We start from the raw sequence: 18506 nt of genomic DNA, 5'->3' as shown, positions 1-18506 counted from the left end.
AAAACTCCAGCTTTCACTCAAGTCAACTATGGTGTTAAGAACACAACTGTCAGAAACCATACTGGAGACCAAAGTAAAGATTCTTGTTTAGGAATACTGAAGGAGCAAGTTACATATAACAGTGTCCATTCCTTACAAGTATTGGCCAAAAACTTTACACAGTTACCTTCCAAGGGTCAAAGTGTATACAAGCAGCCTTTACCGTGTATTTAGCATGTCTGTAGCAGTGGAGAGCTTTACAGCTAGTCAAGTTACCAAATTACACCTGGGCGTGTTAGTCAGCAGCATTTTTCCTTGGTAAACAGACACTTCACCGACTTGAAATGCAGAAATATTTATTTTGGTTTCCTTCATTGGTTTTGAAAATTGTTTTGGTTTTATAAAACATAGAAATAGCCAACACTAAGCAAACATTTGAATTCCAATGTAACAAACTACTGCTCTAACAGTTGACTTGGATTTGTGTACCTTAATTGCACACACATATGAAATTATGCTACAGAGTAGTGCATTACAATCACACACAAATCTTAGTGCAAACCTTGTTGTGCTTGTATTTTACATATATCCATGTTTTCAAAAAACAGCAATGGATGCTAATGCAAAACCAACTCTGTTAAGGATAGCAAAGACTTATGCTGTAATAAGGCTTATTTCTGCTGATCTCTCAAAAGGTAACTAGTTATTTTGCAATTTATCTGGGAATTAGGTTTTTATCCCTGAACAAACACCTACCCTGGGCCAACATACAGTTCTGTTGGCATATATAAATACTTCCAATTGCAGCAAAGCATCAGGCAAAAACATTCTACCTGACCTAATTTGCTATTCAGTGAAGAATACTCAGTGGCTCATACATAAAGCACAGAAAACAGAGGTTATGTCAGAAGCTCTTCCACTTACAGAGGACCTGGCACATTTAAAAATATGCATTGTAAATACAAGTTCATTACAGGGAAACAAGCGGCTAGTACAGGTGCAATGTTTACCCTGACTGTTAGCATAGCCCAGCCTCCTGAAAGGTTTGGTTTTTAGGTCTCTAGTGTTCTTGCCAGAGTTAGGATCTGCTCATTCACAGGGCTGGCACCACTCTAGAATTGTGCTAATGCAGCAGATTAACACTTGCTGGATTAACTGCATCCACACTTCCAGTGTGGAACCATCACATGCAGACTTACTCTGAGGAACCTCTATTCATCATCTCCTTTGTGTGGAGTGCTGACTTCTACCTTATAAAGTACATCTCAGAACTGGCTGCAGATGTAGGAGGGAGATACAAGTCAGATGCCTTGCCCCAATTAACGTTAGGACTGATGGAAGATGTGACACCAGCTACATAGCTGTAAGGGTTTGGGGGTTTTGGTGGTTGGGTGGTGGGTTGTTTGGGTTTTTTAAACAGATTAAGTAATTCTGAGGATGCAAGATACTAAGAGGCAATTTCAAAGCTGCCAAAACCTTTGTGGCATTGACAACTGCAAAACACACTGCAGACAGCAAACATGCTGGCAACAAGAAAACCTTAGCTTCTTGGTGAAAGCAAGTCCCATTTTTGGCCAAGGAAATCTTAAATAACTTACATATAGTTACCATTTATAGTTAAGGCTCTTTTTTGAAATTGTAGGTCACCATAAAAACAGTATGCAACACAACTTGACAGTAAGGCAGTGTTCCATTTCTTCAATGTTCCTATGGCAAGTACCCATTTTTGTACAAGTTAACAATTGCACAGTTTCCTTCCCTATGTTTGCTGTAGTCAAAATACAGATATGAAGGCAAACAGTAGACAGACGTGTGCCACTTCACTCATTCCACTTGCAGTTACATTTTGGCATTAGCATAGAGTTCATCTATCTGTGACTGGAAGTATTTTCGCAGTTCTGGTCTCTTTGCCTTCAGTGTTGGTGTCAACAGGCCGTTTTCGATAGAAAACATTTCAGCATGCAGGACAATGTCTTTCACCTGGAAAGTAAAAGGTTACTAGCCAAGCTGCAACACTTGAAATAGACAACGCTATAAAGTTGCCCAGACATAACAAAGCCTATTGCTTAAATTTTCCAGATGCAAATTAAAAGCAGTTTCTGGAGAGTCAGATTATATTGGTGTTAGGAAGTTTAAAGAATTAGTTGTTTGGTTCTCACAAGCATCTTACCTGTTCAAATGACTTCAAACCAGATTCTTTTCCAATCCTCACCATGTCTTCCAGAATGAATTTTTTTACTTCCTATGGATGCAAGAATACATTGTATAGCTTCATGCTTGTATAAGCATCAACTTGAGAAAGATGATGCAGAACAGCTGTTTAGTTAGATATGCCTCACCTTGTTTTTGCATAGCTCTTGATAGGAGCCTCCAAATCCCTTTTTCTTGGCCCAATTTTGCAGAGTATCAGGATCAGGTACCACAATAGCTACTAAGAAGGCCTAAAAAGAAACTTTTGTCAAGTTTTTTTTCTTTAAGTCAACACTTCAGTTCCTACACATTTCTTACTAGTCAGTTAGGTTTTGGAGAGCATTTCTGATCCTGCTGTAAAGTCAGCAGCTTTCTGCTACCTGAACACATGAGTACGGTTCAGAACCCTGCAATTAAATTAGTCCAGCTCCACTACCTGGTCTAAAACTAAATCCAGGAACATACTATGTAACTGCTGGAGTCAATTCAAAACCCAAATGTGCAATGGTAAAAATTGAATATAAAAATTTTAGACTTCAGTTCCAGAGTTTGGGGTGGGGGAAGGAGAAAAGGAGGACACTTTTCTGGAGTCTCCTTTTGCATTACTTTTTTTAAATACCTGAAAAATGCTTACCTGCAAGCTTTCTCCATGGACAAACACCTGAGCAAGTGCTTCACATCTCAGATACACATTCTCTATTTTCTCTGGTGCTATGTACTCTCCCTGGGCTAGTTTAAATATGTGTTTTTTCCGGTCAATGATCTTCAATGTACCATTCTGTTGACAGAAATAACGTTCACTGAGAAGAGGCACTTAAGTGAAAAGCCAATCTACACAGCTTCAGCATACCATGCTGGCACAGTAAAACAGTGCTAGAGCTAGAGCACTGTCAGACTAATGTTAGAAGAAAACAGGCTCTGCACCCATCTCAGCTAAACTAGGGAAAGCCTCAGGATTGGCACTGCCAATACATTTTTAGCCCCAGGCACACAGATGTAGCTACAGTAATTATTCTCCTCCTCAAATTACTTGTCTTTCACCTAATTCATTCTGTTCAACACCAAATATTTTCTATTTTATTAGTTAAACTACTGCTAATAACTACAGTGTTATTAGTAGTAATAACAATTAATAATAACAGAAATAATAACAATTATTTCAGCTGTAGAAGTAAACTTACTGGTAGCCATTTCCCAATATCTCCTGTATGAAGCCACCCATCTTTGTCCAGAGCTTCTGCTGTTTTTTCTGGATCTTTCAAATAACCACGGAACACATGTGGCCCTTTTACACACACCTGAAAACAGATGTTTGTTAGTAGTGATGCTACTGTGGAGGAAATTAACCACTATTTGCAACAAATGCTTTCTCCAATGGTTCTCAATAACCCACACTAAAAAGACGAGTAAGTTCATGCATTTGTAAGTGTAAATCTCTACTCATGGTTTTTGGAGATGTAATGTTTTCCATTGGCATGAAGTAAAATAAGAAGCAGTTGGAAGCATCTGTTCTCTTCCAGTCTAACGGCAGTGTTCCTAGCTGCTATTTGAATAATCTGAATTTATCCAAAGAAATTTGGTTTTGTTTATCTGAAGAAATTATGCTAGATCCAGAACTACTACCCTGCAGCCTGGGAACATGTTCATTTCAGTTCTGGTAAACAGCAGGGGCATTGTGCTAAAACTAGTGGGGAAAAAAAGCTGCGCATCAAGCGAATGACAGGTTTGTCATCCCCAAGGAAACCAGTTAATACCTTAGGACTTAGAGCACTCAAGAATTCTCTATAAAAGGCACCCAGCTGTCATTAAATTGAAGTCTGTCTGTATATGTGGTACCAAGTAGAAAACCAAGAACAACAACTCTGAGTTGGATGTATCAGCATTGTTAGGAGCAAAAAATGTGCTTACAAGGTATGAGAAAAAGACCAACAACATTAAAGGTTTGTAGGTGAAAAGGTTGCCACAATCAGGTCAGACCTTACGAGCCAAATTAGAGTATCTGTCAGTAAGTGGATATAAAAGTAAAGCAACTAGTCAGGAATATAGTATAGAGCCTGAAGTATCCAGAGACAATCCCAAATTGAAGTATTTTCTTCTCAATGTAACATCAAGTTTGTGTAAGTTTTCTTTGGTGGGGAGAAGGGGGATGCAGTATACAACTCTTGTTATTTAAGAATCAGCAGGACTATAGAATACCTTGCTCAGAAACGAGGACACAGATAGAAAAGATAAACAAGACTGAAGCAAAACTTGCCCACTGCACACAACTGCTGGGGAATCAGGAGTCCAAAAACCCCAAAAGCTCTACAAAACAGGCTGTCCTCAGAAGCAACAAATTATTCAAACCCTCACACTAGCTTGGGAGTGGCTTGCCATGCATGGATGACATGAGACAGTAAGAAGGACCTGGTCTGAGCAATAGTATCAGAACTCTAGAACAAAGGAATGCCAGAAGATATGTGATAGAAAATACAATTTTAAGTTAAGGCCAAATGGATAATAAATATCAATGGAGGGCAATAAAATACTAGGCCAACTATTAGTCTTGGGGATTAGTACAATTGTAAAATGGGCAAGGAACTAGCTAAAAAAAAATTTTTCAGGCATTAATATAGATTCTCAGACTAGTAGTTACTAATGTAGTTCATCAACTGCTTCTTGAAAAACTCCTTCCAAGTATTTTCAGTGCTTACTTCAGCATGCTGCTGAACTATAGTACAGTAAGTGAGGGTTTTGATGACCTTGTAGATATCAAGCTCAGGACCAAACCAAGGTCATGCTTTAAAAACTGAATCATTTCTGTTACAAAACAGAGCTTATCTCTAAGGATATGAGTAAAGAAAAGCTCTACACGTCCCAATCAAGTCAAAGACTGACTGATCAAATGTTTAATTTTTTGTGGTTCCTATAATCACAGGAAGGCAGTAGGTGACAACTTCTCAGTAGAGACAGCAAATAATTTATCTGTATCCTGCTAACTGGCACTAAGACCTCATTTGCATATAATCATATATAATTCTATTCACAAATTTATCCTTCTTGACCATGGATAACTTACAAAAGTGAAAAGCAAGTCTGACAGAATGGAGAATACTGAAAGCTTACTCTCAGAAAGGAGCACTAGGAGTGTTTAATCCAGCTGAAAAGCAGACAAGGAAGAAGATTTATTTTAGGCAAAAGAATAAGGAGAGGCAATTCCATAGCCATGGGCTTCAGTTCTGTGAAATGAGTGACACACTTATTCAGTAAATTCAGAATAGTTCACACTGAGCAAGTTGGGCCTGAAAGACTAAGATGGTACCTGATATATTAAGGGGCATTTTTATTCAAATCCAAAATAACTCCTAATGCAGCAAACTTTCACAGGAAGAGCATGCAAAACATTTTTAGAAGTTTTTCTAAAAAACTGTTTCTCATTGTAAGAACTTGTAGTCAGTTCCTCTAGCAGATCAAGCTTTAAAAGCATAAAGTGAAGCAAAAATGGCTCACAGACTAAAGATGGGGTCATGTGCAAGACAAGAAAGAATTTGGACATAGTTCTCCACTTGCAAACAGATTCCCACCACCAAGTCTGACTAAATCCTTGAGTATTTCTGGGAATTAAAGCACAATGATTTGTCTCTAGTCTCATATGAATTACAACAAATAAAGATTGTGAATTGTTTGTAGCCAAAAAATAGTTAGTTACTTAAGCTACTTTTTAATATATCCATTTCTTACTCCCCAACTGCCCCCACAGCCTCTCAAAAGCATATGAAAGACACCACAGTTCATTTGCTTTCTGGCCTTGAGAAAAATAATGTAGTACATGGACATCTGTTCAAAGTATAAACACCAGCTGTATATATTTTACTTGGAAAAGAAGTATTTTAGAAGACAGCATATAAAATTATATAAAAAGCTGAGTCCTCAAAGCGCAGTTTGTAAAACATGCCCTCATTTTGTGTAGGCTGCAGAAAAAAGTTAATAATGTACAGGCAGTTGTCAGAAATCATTAGCAGCCTTTATGGGATTTTTATCTGCATTTCTCTTAACAGTGTTCAAGCCACTTGAAATTACCTCATCTCACATCACAAGCAGAATAACCAGCTACATGCATCAGCTGTTCTCCAGCACTTGGCAGTGGGGTGGGAGGGAAGCCCTCTGCTACCCTTCTGCTGAAGGATAAATGCAGCATGAGATGGCTACCTTCTCAGCTATCCCACAAGCTGGAAGATGGCATGTTGGTCATATAGCCATGTATACTGTGGGATAACAGATTACTATGTAAGCTGCTGCTTCTCCCCTCCAATATGCTATTTCCCATTTTGCTTCTGTGAATCATTCACTGATACTGCATGCAGGCGTCTCTGATTTTAGGCAGCAGGCCATGTTTGGCACTTCCACTAAACTTAGTTATTTCAGGAACAAAAACATTTTTCCAAGATTTCATAAGAGGCTTATATTGACCTTCTGAAATTACTTACCTCACCCTCTCCTTTGGCAGCCAAGTAATTCATTTCTTGTACATCAACAAGCTTGATGACACTGCATGGCATCGGTGCTCCAACATGACCTATTAGATAGAGTAACACTTCAATAGCCTGAACTGCTTTTTATAGTCAGATTCTTAAAACACCCAAGCTGGTTACACACTGAAGAAAGATGGAAACCCGATTTCTGGTAGCTTAAGTCTGCTGGGACTGAAACATTAAAATTCTCAGATATCCCTAGAATGTTATAAGCTGAACCATGTGCTCGGGCTTACTTTTTCTTACAATCAGAATCCTCACTCTACAGACATTTTAGAAGCAGAAGTCACACTATAGTCTCAGTTATCAGTATTATTTCAGTTAGGGAGCTAGAGATGTAACAGCTGACAGAAATGTAGACTGCTTCTTCCCACACAAAAATTGCCATTTAAATTTCTAACACTGTCTCTATACACAGCAGATTCCTGTTCTATAAAGATTACAAGGATTGATATAATGACGTCCCTCTCCTAAATCTACTGCAACTTACAAGGATAAATCCTATTAAAAAGTTTGAATTGCTGAACATTTATAGCTATTTAGCAGTAAAAATAAAGGGATCCCTTCAAAACCTTTTTATTTCACTTGAAGATAAACAATCTTATCCTTCAGAATGGGTGTTAACTGAAGATTAAATAATATGATCAGGGACCTCTGAAGAATTTCAGCACCCCAAAAATTTAACACAGGAAGACCGAGACATCATACCTGCTGTCCAGTCACCAGGCAATGACAGGGAGCATCCAGCTGTGCATTCAGTCTGTCCGTAGCCTTCATAGAACTAGAATGTGAAATCAAAATATTATCTATGATCATTACCTTTCAACAGTTTCTTTATTAAAGTAATCTTTTGTTTCTTTCTTTAGTTGTTTAAAATTTGAGTGTAGCAAAATCCCCAGCATCTTCTAAAAAGATTGGTGCTATATTAGTTTTACCACAGTGCATGATCTTAAATGTGAATACTCCGCCTTCAATTCCAATATTCAAAATTTCACTCATTTTCACACAGTACATGACCCCTGTTTAGATTAAAACATAGTGCAATAGAGGAAGTGAGAAAAAAAAAAAAAAAGAAGAGTTGTAGCTCTAGCAGCTACTTCATTCACATAATGTAAAGATGTTTGTCTGAGACAGCCTGTCTGAATGGAATCCCTACACCCCATCACAGCTCTGTGATTACTACATACAGGACAGGCTCCCCTGCTCTATGCAGGGTACATTGTTATACCACTGAAAAACTTCAAGAAGTTACAGAAGCCCAATATATTTTAGAGTATTTTTGTTTTCTATGCTTGAAATTGATTTCACAGAATGGGTCAGGTTGGAAGGGAACACAGCAGGTTATCTGGTCCAACCTCCCTGCTCAAGGAGAGTCATCCTAAAGAATATAGCACAGAATTGCATTCAGATGGTTCTTGAGTATCTTCAGTGAGGGAGAATCCACAACCTCTGGGCAACCTGTTCCAGTGCACAGTGACTTGTACAGTAAAGCTCTCCCTCATGTTCAAGTGGAACCTTCTGTGTATCAGTTTCTGCCTGTTACCTCTTGTTTTATTGGTTTGCATCACTGAGAAGAGCCCAGCTCCATCTTCTTGGCTTTACACATTAATGAGGTCCACTCTGTCATCTCTGAGACTGAACAGGCCCAACTCCCTCAGTCTCATAAGTGAGTGTATCAGTTTCTGCCTGTTACCTCTTGTTTTATTGGTTTGCATCACTGAGAAGAGCCCAGCTCCATCTTCTTGGCTTTACACATTAATGAGGTCCACTCTGTCATCTCTGAGACTGAACAGGCCCAACTCCCTCAGTCTTTCCTCATAAGTGAGGTGCTCCCATCCCTTAATCATCTTTGCTGGACCCACTCCAGGAGCTCCATGTCCCTCTTGTACTGAGAAGCCCAGAACTGGACACAGTAGCCCAGATGTGGCCTCACCAGGGCTGGCAATACTTTTCTTAATACATCTGAGGATTCCATTGGCCTTCTTAACCACAAGAGCACACTGTTGACTCATGGACAGCCTCTTGTCCACCAGAATCTCCAGGTCCTTCTTCAAAGAGCTGCTATCCAGCAGATCAGCACCCAAATTTCAACACATTTATTTAATTCTGTGCCGTTATTATTCAGATTGTACCTCCAAAAGCATATCCTCTGAAGAGGCTCTGAAGATAAATGCAATGTGTGCAATCTGATTCACCCCAGTCTCATCTTCAAAGCTATAACACTATGATACCATCACAGTGATAATTAGATTCTCTACAATAGCTACAAATACTTCTGTAAACAAGGCTACCCCCAGAAACTTAATCGAAGTACACTGCTTACAGCAGCTCATCAGAAAATCCTTCCCTGAAGACAAGTCAGCTGGTTACTTCAGTTAAAGACCTTGGGATGAGTAACAAAATCTCAGGGGACTGAGAGAAACTCCAGAAAAGAGTATGCACTTGTGTAGTCTCCCTGAACACCAGAAAGTTATCCATATAATCCAACTACTAGAAATGCTCTAACATCAAAGCTGGAACTGGGTATTAAAATCTTTGTTTTAGGATTAAAGCCAGGAAACTCACCTGACAGCCAAGAGCTGTTCTCAGGAAGGTCAGTACACTTGCAGATACAGGTGCTGCTCCTGTAACCATCAGCCTTACTTTTCCTCCCAAACTTGCCTACAACAGACACAAGATACTGTGGACACCAAAAGCATTTTAGAGATATTTTCAGTCATGTTCTATTCCACCCTCAGCACTGTTCACCTACAGTGCCACCCACAGACGTTAGAGATTAAAGTTTAGTCTGCTATTGCAAGCTGTCTGTCTTGCAGTGTTTTTAGTCTCATTAATGGCTGGAAGACATGGTATCTCAAACAGAATATCTATACAGGCTATGCTGTGGTGCCACTGCAATGTAGACTCCACCAAAAGTCTGAAGAGCTTAAGCCATGGCCTTACAGCGATGGTTTTATTTTTAACTGCCTTGTATCAGCTTCTCATACATCCTGAATGTTATAAAAAGCAGCCACAGGGGCACGTTGTACAACCAAGGTTAAGGCCATAGCAAGTGAGTGTCAGATATAATAGTAGGCATAACTTACTAGTGACCCACAAGGAGGAGACAGTAGGGGCTACAGGTGGCACTGTCATATTTAGCATTCCTCCTTCAGAAAGACAGTGTTTGCTTTCGAAGTGGTAAGAGAGGAGCACCAGACTGTTTGAGAGTAACTTCCTTAATACAGTTAGCTGATACTATGAGGACTAAGGGAATTGAAAAAATGAAGTTGAAAATAAAAAGACAGCTCTGATGTTTATTCTGAGTAGCCAGGTAGTCTTTAATCAGTGACAAAAGACTATAACCATGCCTAAGAAATTCAGCAATTGCAAACTTCGACTCAGAGGCCTCCAAGCATACCTGTATTTTGCGGAAGATGACTTTATCCCAAAAACTGTTATTTCTGATTATACCACTTCTGAGTTCTGCTTCCTTCCTCTTGGAAGCAAAATCCAGCATCCACCTCTTCAGTGAAGTATCTGCCTGTCCAAAAATCTATCAAGAAAGATGAACTGTGGTTAGAAGCCTCACAAACTACCATTCCTTTCTTTACAGATGCATGCATAGACTCTTAACAGTGAAAACCAAGTAAATTAAAGCACCCTTTATTGGCAGGCATCTTAATTCCAGTAAGAAATACTTTTGCATTTTTATTTTGACCTTTACCTCAAGGTTACCTTCAACCCAAGAGTTGAAATTACCACTTAACTAATTCTCGCTTGTGATGCTATTTCAATGTATAATTTCTTCGTTAAAATGCATGAATGAAAATGGTGGTTTACTTTTCTATTCCAGTATCATCAAAATTCAAATTAAGCATAATCAGCATTTTCTGAAAAGCACCCTATCAAATGTAGCATAAGACAGGGTGTTCTGAGGAGATGCAGGTCATTTCAGAAATACGAAATGGAGATCTGTCTTCTGCATATACAAACCTGCACTTTAGATCACTTTTCAAAAAATTCTGCTAGTTCTCAGGAAGCCTCAGAGTAGACTAAATAGCAGACTACAGATTAGTATATTCACTTGGAAAGAGGAAGACCCAGCCACACTTCAGCATTATGCCCCCTCTGCCACCTCAATTCCCAACTTATTAACCTTACATGCTAGGTCATTGCAAGGCTGAGTGAGGTTGAAACTGTGCTATAGCAGTATGAAAGCCTCAGGGCACCAGACCTAACAAGCACAAGGACACCATGAGAATAAAGTCCCAAGCTTTGACTCTGTTACTCGAACTCCAGCACAGAATGTGTGAGCAGAATGAGGGGCTATATTTTAAGCACTAAAGGCTGGCCTCAGAATTTCCTCCCCTTCAGACAGATCTGAGTTTTGTCCCCAAGGCCAAACAGAACCTTGTGTTACTTGCTGTTCCTCTAGTCTCATGATTAAATATCCTGGCTAAGACAGCACAGACTCTACCATTTCTTTAGCATACATTATATCCTTTAATGCCTCTGGCTGTATCCTAAGAGTCAAGATATGCAAAAAGAATTTAAAATCTGAAGTTCAAGAAGAGAATTTGGAAGTAGAGTGTATCTCAGATGACCTGAGCAGGCAAGCAGCACACACAGGAGAGTGAGCCTACTGACATACCTCAATAGCACTCCTGACTGGCTAGTTTATAGTTAGTTCTCCCAGCTAGAACACACTGGCTGCAGTGTAGGAAACTTGTATGCGTCCATGCAAACATAGGCAAACACCTGACCTTGCTGTGCAAATTCCACTCTATGAGTCAGATGCTAAAAGCGTGGCATGCAGATGCCAAGCCTCATTTTCATGTTGTACACTGGACTTAAATAACTTGCTCAGAGCAAAACAGTATGTCATTAATCAAGATAGAGAGAAACAAGTCCTCTAGTCAGACTTTTGAAAGCTAGTATTTGCTGCCTGGAAGTGTTTTACTACAACCTGTACCAGTTCCTGCACTTTCAGCTCTCTTTTAGCAGAGATACATAAATTTGTTCGCATGCAGATTTAATATCCCAGAGCACACCAGTTACTGCCACCCTGGCAGCACAAACTTCATGAAGTCTCTTAAAACCCTGCAGAGGTCCAGACTCATGCCTGTAGACTTACCTTGTCAAACATTCTGTTCAACAGCCTTGGTACTACAGGAAATACAGTTGGCTGCAGTGTTTTTAGGTCATCCATAAGTAGTCTGATATCCCCTTGAAAGAATCCTATCCGACCTCCGTGGCACAGAACCACACACTGTTAGAAAAAAGAAAACACTCTGAAAACACAGGAGGTACAATGTGTTCCAGCTGTATGTATATGCCAGTCCTATGCAGTGTGGACTGTGCAGGATCCACCTTAAGTTCTCTCAGCTTCTGGACTAGTTCTACAGCATTCTCAGACTATAAGATGGTACTAGAAAGACCAAGTAGCAAGACATGCCTGGTGTACACAAGCCAAAGACTTTCAAGCTTAGCACAAAAGTCTCTAGCCAAGAAGGGCAGCTGGTCAAATATTAGGCAATGCCAGTGACTCCAGAGGTAGCAAAAGACTGAAAAGAAAAATATTTAAAATTGAGTTCAACAGCTTATTTAAAAAGACTAGACTTCTGTTTGTTCCCTGCTATATACTAAGAAATACAGCATTTAAAGTCAGCACATGCTATTTATTAGTCCAGTGGAGATTTCTGCCTTATGCTACTTCATTTCCATTCTCTTGCACACTGGTTTTCCTTCTCATTTCACAGGACTGATGTGAGCAGAGGATTTGTTGTTAGGTGATCAAGACTCTCTTTAGAAAACTCTAGCAGAGCCATTGCTTATTTCTGCATCACTTTACACCTATACAAAGGAAAGCATACAATCCTGTTGTGTTCTATATTCTCCTTTAAGAGTCTAGAAGCTTTACCACCCACAGTCCCTTTTTTCTCCTATTTTGAGTTTAATTTATTCTTTTTACATCTCTATTCTTCTTATGTTTATCTATACCTACCTGCTTTTAATTCTCCTGCTTCCTCCTTAACACCATTTCTTCATTCCCTGCCATCCAGTCTCTCATTTTCTGCACAAGACATGCTAAAGTATCACTTTCCCCCTTCACCTGTGTTTTGCCACCATCTGCTAAAAGTAGCAAATACATCAGTCCATATGGACTGAGCAGCAACTGCCTTTACTAGGTGAGAGCATATTTTTCACATCAAGTTCACAGGCCCTCTAACTTCCTTGTGAAGGCAAAACCCAGCAAACATCAACTTTACAATAGGACTCTAAAGATTGCCTCTCAGAGCCTGTGTTCATATCTACCCCAAACAGTAACAAATCTTCTCCTTTCTACCAAAAGTGTTCTTGCTTAATGTCCTTCTATAAATGTACAAGTAATCACCTACTTTGTTCAGGCCTCAAACAGCAGAGGAATACTGCAATCCACTTTTTTATTTTATCCTTTAGAACACAATTTCCCATCCTGTTTCTACTTTTATCTTCTGGTGCAAGACAGGCAAGTAAAACAGACACTGAAGTGTAACTGATATCAAGGTTGCCAGGAGAGAGTGCTGAAAGCCTAGGGGCACCTGTACACCTCAGTTATGCTAATTCCCAATCTTCACAACATACACAGACACAAGCACATATGCATATATACATTTTAATATGTATGTATGTATATACACACACTTGTGGTAGAAAGCTCAGGATTCCTAATGGACATCACAGGTCAGTTTCCAGCTCCATGTGCCTTTTCACACTTACATAAAAGCTGCTTATTTCCCTGTATAAGCCTTTGATATACACATTTGCAATCTCAGCTGAGGAAGAGGTGCTAATTCAACTTCAATAAGTGCAGTAGTTAAACACCTGTGCCTCTGCAGTATATAAGAAGTCCAAGGAAATTGCAGCCTTTCAGTAGTGCATAGCACCCAACTACAGACTCAGAGGTCCTCAAGGCTCCCAGTATTAAGACCACCTGAGCCCCCTCATGCTCAAAAATTAAGCCCCAGGTTTTGCTATATGGTATAACAAGTGATCCAAGAGAACTTCAAAGTTTATCATCGAAATGGCATTAAACACCACTTCCATTTCGTGGAAGAGAAGCCCACTGTAACAAAATCTCTTCCTCTTTGCTGAAATTTCTTGGAAGCAATGCTAAGTTTAACCAACTTAAAAGTAGTTTTGTGTAAACAAACAGGACGCCACATCATAAAATAAATTTTTGAAGTCCACAGACTAATGAACGACATGGATTTTTAAAAGTGCACTGATTATATGAGAGGCAGTGTACGTGTACTAAGGGATTGTCTCATGTTCCAGTAAATCAGTTCCTCATTAACCCTAACTCTAAGGCTAATATTTGTATTTCGGCATGAAAACCAGTTGTCTCATGCTCACTGGATACTATTTATGGGACTTTGTTTTCCTGAACCTTATTTCAAGCCTTAATACACACGTGCAAGAGTGAAAGGAATAGCATGTACCACCCGGATCCACGAGACATGCATTGTGTAAGAGAAGTAATTCATTACTACAGGTGCTTACCTCAACAACTCTCTCAAACATGTGAGCCAGGGGCAGGAATGATATCAGAACATCATCAGAGGAAGGCATAAATGCTTTCTGAAAGTGTTAGCAGAAGTTTAATTCTCATTGATTCTCTATTTTGCCCAAGTTAAACACAAAAGTGAAACCTAGCATCTGAACTCTACAGCACAGCCCTCAAGTTTTTTTGTAATGAAGCTGTATTGTCTTTCTTTCATTAAAAAGATTACAGCAATGACTTCTAGCATGAGTAAAGACACATTGCACAAATTATAATCTTGTAGAGCTGAGTACAGTGATAAGATTACTACAATTTACCTTTCATAGGACTACGAATAGAAATACATTCTGATAGAAACCACAGAACATTCCATGACAAACATTGGGAGGGAGGGAGAACAAGAAAGGTTTAAACAGTATGCCTTAAGGGTTAAAAAAATACACTTTCATCTTAGATCAGGAAGTTTGCTTATCCAATTTAGTCTAAGGTTGATATCAGAAATGCCTTATATAACCTAATCGTAAGACCAGTTGCTTACTTTAAAAGCAATTATATATGTAAAGTATTTGGCAACTGCATTTTTAATTGCATCTGCATGTGTTAAAAGTTAGAACCACCATCTTAACTAGCCTACAGATGAACTTCAGTTGTCTACTGTAAGCTGTAAGGTAACACTGTATCAAGTAAAACTAGTCATGCTACTTATTTATGCAAGGGCTTTAAGTATTTTTGAGGGGTTAAAATACTTTATAGCTTCTCCCATCCTTCGGGGAAAAAGGTTAGGCTTTACACAAACCCTTCAATACAGAGCTTGCACTAATGGAAAACACTATAAGCCTGTGGCAGAATGTGATGTACAACCACATCAGGATCTTTGTAAGATTTTGTTTAGATCAGACCAGATTGTAGATCTGTCAGGTTCTTGACCCTGACAGAAGAAACCAGCAAACATTAGCTTCTGACTAGCAAGGGCAGAGTGCTGTCAAGTGACATTGTTGTTTGGATCCTACTAAAACTTAAGACCAAAGTTAATGACATCTCAATGTTTTACTCATTAGATTTTCTCCCTTTGTGTAAGTCCACAGTGTTAAGCTTACCTCTGTAGTTTTCACAAAAGCTGAAGTATTGCTGACTATGTTTTGATGAGTGATCATAGCTCCTTTGGGGTTTCCTAAGGAAGAAGGATGTCAGGATTCAACAGTGAAATTTAGATAACCAAGCAGTGGTAAAGCTAATCTGATGGCACTTCAATCAGTCCCTTCTTTGATATCAATGTCTTTCTTGGTATATCAATTAAACAAAGGCTGAAAACTTCCTAACACTTTCAAGAAGGGCTGGCAACAACTAAGTTGTAAGTTAGTGCTGCAGTTCACAAATTTTATAAGGAGAGCAAATCTTTAAGAAACCATCATGTTTCTTAAGATAAGCTTCTCACTCAAAATTCAACTGCTCTATGAAGATGCAGCTACCCAACCCAGACTACTTTCTGTTCTCACATCTGCTTTAAAGGTGTCGTTTCTCATTGTACTCCTTCCTTTTGCTCCATGCCAGTGTTGGGTATTAACTCACAAATGTCAAGTGGGTGACATCTAGACAGTCTTCCTGTTTTGGTCTTACACCAAGGTTCGTTACAGCTATGGAAGAATTTTGCTAATACAGTAAAAAAAGACTGTGGAGGAACTGAAAGTCTGAAGTCTGATATAGAGCCCTTATTATTATAGAAATACAGGTTCACTACTTCTTTTATTGCCAAGCACAAAAATGTAACACCTCCACCCCACAATACTGCACTCTGCAGTGATCAATGGGAAGAAAGAAGAAAATAAAAAAATATATCAATGGGAGTCTTACCATACTACTTCCCCAGCTACTACTTGCCAAAAAGATACAGCAGGAAGGGGGAGTCTTGGAAAAAAGGTAGGACAGCTTCTGAATTAATTTTGGACATACAGGATAATAAATTCTGCATAATGTAATGAGGTGTACCTGTCGTTCCACTGGTGAAACAGATGACTGCTAGATCTTCTGGCTTTGGAGGCTATGAGAGTTAAGAAAGTATTAGTATGGTTAAGATAGCAAGGGAAAAAAATATTTTCGTGGACAAAACATCAAGATACTAGTGTTACTTTTGAGCTACAGGAGATAGGGAGATTTGCTAGTTTGATCTAAAGAATGCTAACCAGCTTCAGATTGTCACTTGAACTAATTTCATACTTACCATAGGTTTTTGTCTGTGTGCTCTTCCTAGCTCCTACAGAAAAGAGAGAAAAGAGAAGAACAGTTTAGACATGAGCTTGTAACTTTCTTGTTTTAAATTGATCAAACATTACCAAACATCATATAGTTCATTATTTAGACTGTCTGTTAAGGCATTTAGCAACCCAAACCATTCTACGATTATCACCAGAGTAACAAAGCATTTAAAGGACATTTTAAAGATAGAACATGGTAGTTATTATATATACAAATACAAAAATGATAACTTATCTAAAGCTCATGGGATTTTTTTCCAGCTAGCAAACCAGAGGTCACTCACCAGGGAAGCTCAAGGTTAAGTAGTGTTATGACAGGACACAACATACAATCAATCCTATACCTCATGAAGATGTGCCACTCAAAACTGTTGAACAGATGAAGCAAAGTTCATCTCAGTAAGCACCTCACACCATCACTGCTTGTGAGAAGGAAGACTGAGTTTGCCCATGAAAGGTCACTGGTGGTTTGTAGTCCTTTTACACTTATGTAGAGGTACAAGAATCTCTCCTCCAGAACCTCTTCTCCCATCTCCCTCCTTACTGACTTAGACCTGACCATTAATGTCAGGGCTCTTCAGGCACAAGGGAAGGGATACCAAGATGATCCTTTTATCATCAAAGATATAACAATTAAGAGAAAATATTTGCAAGCTGATGTTCAATATCTATGAGCTTTAATGTTTCAAAACAAGACTTATTACTGTCATGCCTATTTAAGACTGTAAACAATACTCATATAAGGACTTACACAAGTTGAAGTGCACCTTTTGTTAAGTATAGCTTGTAAGCACCCTTTTTGAAAGGGTGCATTATGCAAAGATTTACCACTATGGCTATCTGCTCAAAACAGCATCTGCATTTCAAGCAGCACCAGAAGCTCAGTACCTCCCTACAACCTACTTCAAGTAACATCTGGTATTTACTGAATATACAGTTAAGATTTCCAGACATTTCTTATCTCCTAGAAAAAAACTCCACCATCTCTTCCTATTAAAGAGTCATTTATTCACAGCTACTCAGCTCTAAGTAACCACAGTATACATATAGATACTGAGCATAAGAAACTAAGCTTATGGCATCTGGGAGATACAGAGGAGCCGGTCACAGAACTTAAGCACAGCTAAGCAATAAGTTCAAGATAGAAATCCAGAAAGCAAGTACTTAAAACTAGAAATAGTCATTCTATTCTAATCTAAGTTCCTAAAACAGTTCATAGTTGCCTTTCAGGAGATACTAAAAGTCTCTACCCTTTACAAAAGTGACAAAACTTACTCCTGTTCATTGAAACACTATTAGAAATATTTAAGTTTGCTTCTGACTTACCTTCAGAAGTTTAAACTCTTGGAGGACCTATCACTTAACATTTAATGTTTGCATTAATGTAGTAAGAGCTACAAAGTACTACTGAAAGTCACTACTTAAGCATATAAACTTCTAATATAAAGACAAGAGTCACACTAGTTTTGTTTTTCTGTAGTTAGAAGATCCAGTGGAAAGCATCTTCCTCCATCAAAAAACTGCAGTTCAACTCAAGGAAATACGCAGATTTTGGCCCAATACTAAATTAGTACACTATGCTTTTTCCAAATTTAACCCAACCCTTTTGCCAGTGAGCTGTAAGTCACTTACTCTGCACGATGTTTTTAGCCCCATTTCAAGCTGGCAGTCTTGCTGAGGCTAGTTAGCTATGAAAAAGTCAATCACCTTTTAAAAAAGGCATGCTGACCTTTCTGTCTTGTTACCAGAAGGTGGCCCTACTAACACAGCTGTCTTAACTGCTATGGAAACAAGTTCAGTGAAATGATGCACTTCACAAGTGACTGACACCTTCACAGGACAAACACACTTATCTGGAGATGCTCAAGGCCTAGTGAGTCAAGCCTTCTCCAGAACTCCAGCTGAAACCAGGCTAAACCTGGTTTCACAATCTCACAGTAAAGATGTACTTTGTGCAATTTGATCCTGGGAGAGAGTTCTACAAATAACGAGTGAAATTATGAAATAAACTTGCATAAGAGATCTATGCAGACAAAATATCTACAAGCA

At 38.9% G+C, this 18506-nt stretch overlaps 1 protein-coding gene across 3 annotated transcripts in view; it reads right to left on the bottom strand.

The window, feature by feature from the left end:
- Positions 1 to 318: 318 nt before the first annotated feature.
- The window catches only part of ACSL1 (acyl-CoA synthetase long-chain family member 1), a 31066-nt gene continuing 12878 nt past the window's right edge, over positions 319 to 18506 (bottom strand). For all 3 annotated transcript variants that reach the window (XM_009081073.1, XM_009081072.1, XM_009081074.1), the window contains 14 exons: positions 16424 to 16456; positions 16192 to 16243; positions 15303 to 15376; positions 14205 to 14282; positions 11797 to 11931; positions 10081 to 10215; positions 9246 to 9341; positions 7389 to 7461; positions 6636 to 6724; positions 3351 to 3467; positions 2804 to 2947; positions 2319 to 2420; positions 2150 to 2221; positions 319 to 1959 (listed from right to left, as the gene is read on the bottom strand). In XM_009081073.1, coding sequence (XP_009079321.1) covers positions 1819 to 1959; positions 2150 to 2221; positions 2319 to 2420; positions 2804 to 2947; positions 3351 to 3467; positions 6636 to 6724; positions 7389 to 7461; positions 9246 to 9341; positions 10081 to 10215; positions 11797 to 11931; positions 14205 to 14282; positions 15303 to 15376; positions 16192 to 16243; positions 16424 to 16456 — 1341 coding nt within the window. In that variant the 3' untranslated portion in view covers positions 319 to 1818. The remainder of the gene's footprint in view (positions 1960 to 2149; positions 2222 to 2318; positions 2421 to 2803; positions 2948 to 3350; positions 3468 to 6635; positions 6725 to 7388; positions 7462 to 9245; positions 9342 to 10080; positions 10216 to 11796; positions 11932 to 14204; positions 14283 to 15302; positions 15377 to 16191; positions 16244 to 16423; positions 16457 to 18506) is intronic.

The sequence above is a fragment of the Acanthisitta chloris genome, unplaced genomic scaffold, assembly GCF_000695815.1.
Source record: "Acanthisitta chloris isolate BGI_N310 unplaced genomic scaffold, ASM69581v1 scaffold6708, whole genome shotgun sequence".
Classification (NCBI taxonomy): domain Eukaryota; kingdom Metazoa; phylum Chordata; class Aves; order Passeriformes; family Acanthisittidae; genus Acanthisitta; species Acanthisitta chloris.
Note: the sequence above shows the minus strand (reverse complement) of the source record. Positions and strands in the feature narration are given on the sequence as shown.